The sequence below is a fragment of the Trachurus trachurus genome, assembly GCF_905171665.1.
Source record: "Trachurus trachurus genome assembly, chromosome: 24".
NCBI lineage: Eukaryota > Metazoa > Chordata > Actinopteri > Carangiformes > Carangidae > Trachurus > Trachurus trachurus.
Genome location: NC_139910.1, coordinates 1,966,560 through 1,970,000, shown reverse-complemented (window position 1 = coordinate 1,970,000; position 3,441 = coordinate 1,966,560). Strand labels below are relative to the sequence as shown.

The window sequence follows — 3,441 nt, the reverse complement described above, 5'->3', positions numbered from 1 at the left end:
TATTTGTTAGCCATTGAAATTTGTCTTGTTGTAATTTGTTATAGGGGTGGAACTTATGTACGAGCCAACCGGCTTCGTTCCCTCCGTGCGCCATTGAATTTAAATGTGTGCTAAATAAATAAACTCTAAACTCTAGCTGGAACAAATAAAAAAATGAAATGAAATAATTGCTTAAACTCTATAATAATAATCCTCCTCTCTCTGTCTCTCTCAGCACACCACGGTGCTCCCCTTCATCATCATAGAGATGAGGACGACTCACCATCGCTACCCCAGCAGGTCGTGGGGTCTGGCGGCCGTCTGCTGCTTCGGCATCGGATACATCCTCTGGTAAAACACCGACTAGTTGATTTATATTTTATTTAACAACATAGTCAAGGTGAAACAATGAGCTTAGAAGAAAATAGAACAAACCAAAACCAAAACATTACAGACAGCCTGTACATGTAGGAAGTCTGAGGCTGTTTTAGACACCGCATACTACCGTACTACCTACTGCATACTGCGTTAGTATGTACTAGAGGTGTCACGATTCTCCAAATCCTCAATTTGATTTGATTTTCGATTTTAGGGTCACAATTCGATTCGATTCTCGATTCTTTTTCTTACAACACAGAGGCCTATTTTCCATTTTCAGACTAGTCTAGTCTACGGTCATTGGTTTTATTCATCAAATTTTATACAGTAAATCTTATTTCAAAAGATGGGATACATACAAGTGATGCAATTTCCATAATGTATCACATTAGGCACTAATGGTCAAATTTAAGTAATTTATTTACAATATAAAGGTAACAATCTTGTTCTCAGTCATTTGGTCCCCAATTTTACCAAGAATGCCCCCAAAAATCATGATCCAGGGGCCAAAATTGCCCCTCGATCCTCTATTTGACTTCGATGCTCGAGACCATGACGTAATTTTGATCGATTTCGATAAAAAAATCGAAATCGTGACACCCCTAGTATGTACTGTATACTGCATACTGAATGTGGGATTCAGTCTGCTACTTCAGCAGACTGACGCCGTTCACACCACAGTATACGAGTTTCCCAGAATGCATTTCACGGCAACCGGTAGCGGTAGCTGTAAAACAGGTGAAAAGCTGTTTTATTTCTCGCTCTAGCGCTGTTATTACGTAACTTTATTAAGTTTTAATATTTGTTCATGTGAGAAAGTAACTGTTTAGATCCCAAATATACGGCCAGTTTATCCAAACGACGGCTGTTTAGAAGTTTGCTCCGATGTTTTGCTCCGAGGCAGCAGCCAGTCTGCAGAGCTGCTCGGCCGGCCAACCTCCGTCGTCATCACGGGGGAGAAAAAAACAATCACTAATTAACTTACCCGCAGGTTTTTAGAGGTTTACCACCGGCTGGTTACATTATTTTTAGGAGATAAATGTTGGTCTCATTGATGAAATCTAACACCTGTATCAGTAGCATTAGTTAGTCTGAATGAAAAGTGAAGCTTCCTGTGTGTATTGGACAGAAGAGCAGCGCTGCCTCGGGGCTCTGAAAAACACCGCCTTTAAAGACTTGGACTGTAAAATCACATAGATTGTTATTGTCAATCGTACTTGTAGCGGCAATCCTTCTTCCTTCGAGTACTCCGCTTTACCACTACTATTAAGCAGTCGTCTTGGCAACAAGCTTGACACAAAAAAGAATCTTCCAAGTCAATAACTCCGTTCAAAAGATAACTTTACTTAAAAAGCAAAGACAAAGTTACAAGATTCGCTCTGAGGTATCGTCAAAAAACTGTCTTGCTCCTTATAGGCTGCTTAACCTGGTCTGAGAGCTAAGCTACTGTGATGTCATCAACATCATAATTAAAGGAGCAGTTCGACATTTTAAAGGAAAATTACCAACTATTATAAGCAATACAAATATGGCTCTTACAGTACTTTTATGGTTTGTTGCTGATAAAAAGGAAATGACCGTTATTGGATTGTTTTTTCACCCCCCCCTCCCCTCCCCCCCACCAGGACGTGCTGGGTGCACCAGGTGACCGGTGTGTGGGTCTACCCGGTGCTGGAGCGCATCACGCCGCTGGCCCGCGGCCTCTTCTTCAGCGCCATGACGGTGGTCATCTGTGTCTTCTACGTCCTCGGAGAAATCCTCAACAGCTACGTCTGGGACCAGACACACACAGGTACACACACACACACACACACACAGGGACACACACACAGGTACACACACACACACACACAGGACCAGAACACACACAGGTACACACACACACACACACACAGGACCAGAACACACACAGGTACACACACAGGACCAGACACACAATCCGTCTGTCTGCTGTTTCACTGTGTCGTCATGTACTGTATGTTGTCACTGGTGCTGTGGATGTTGTTGTGTATACCATTGTCTGTCTTGTGATGTATTGTCTCTCATTGTGCAATCTGTGAAAACAAATTTCCCCATGGGGACAAATAAACTTAAACTTAAACTAACACACAGGTACACACACCTGAACACACACACAGGTACACACACACACACAGGTACACACACACCTGAACACACACACACACCTGAGGAGAGGAGATGAGAAGAAGAGAGGAGACAAGAGGAGAGGAGAAAACAGGAAGAGAGGAGAGGAGGAGAGGAGAGGAAAAGAAGAGAGGAGAGGAGGAGAGAAGAGGAGAGGAGATGAGAAAGGAAGAGGAGAGGAAAAGAAGAGAGGAGAGGAGAAAACAGGACGAGAGGAGACAAGAGGAGAGGAGAAAACAGGACGAGAGGAGACAAGAGGAGAGGAGAAAACAGGAAGAGAGGAGGGAGAGGAGGAGAGGAAAAGAAGAGAGGAAAAGAAGAGAGGAGAAAGAAGGAGAGAGGAGAAAGAAGGAGAGGAGGAGAGGAAGAGAGGAGATGGGAGAGGGGAGGAGGGGAGAGAAAGGAAGAGGAGAGGAGACAAGAGGAGAGGAGACGAAAAGAGGAGAGGAGAGGAACAGACAAAGGAAGAGGGAGAGAGGAGAGGAGACAAGAGGAGAGGAGAGGAAGAGGGGAGAGGAGACGAGAGGACACAAACACCTGCACCGTCTTTTATTTATTTATTTATTTGATTAGGACATTGCACATTAATCACCATGGCAGCCAGAGCATCAATGTAAAGTAGCAGCGGAGTTAGCATAGATGCTAATTCACATCCGTTGTCCTAAAGCAAGTCACAACACACAGAGAAACCGGTGTTATACCAGTATACAAATACGTAGATAAAACACAGTTTTACTTGTTTAAACAAGTAAAGTTTAAACTTCACTTCCTCCTTTTCTTTTCTTTTCTTTCTCCCTCCAGTAAAGGTGAAAGGTGAGTGACCCCTCCCTCTCTGAGGAGTCTTGGCTCCGCCCCCCCGCTCCAACCAACGGGGACGGCACGAGAAACGAATGGAGCGACCTCTCTGGATTAACCTCTGAACTGTAACCATGACGACGA

General features: G+C 43.9%; 1 protein-coding gene across 1 annotated transcript in view; it reads left to right on the top strand.

The window, feature by feature from the left end:
* aig1 (androgen-induced 1 (H. sapiens)) overlaps positions 1-3,441 on the top strand; it is a 32,426-nt gene extending 28,985 nt beyond the window's left edge. The window contains exons 4-6 of the mRNA XM_084000975.1: positions 215-330; positions 1,983-2,149; positions 3,304-3,441. Of these exons, the coding sequence (XP_083857101.1) occupies positions 215-330; positions 1,983-2,149; positions 3,304-3,323 (303 nt within the window). The 3' untranslated portion in view covers positions 3,324-3,441. The remainder of the gene's footprint in view (positions 1-214; positions 331-1,982; positions 2,150-3,303) is intronic.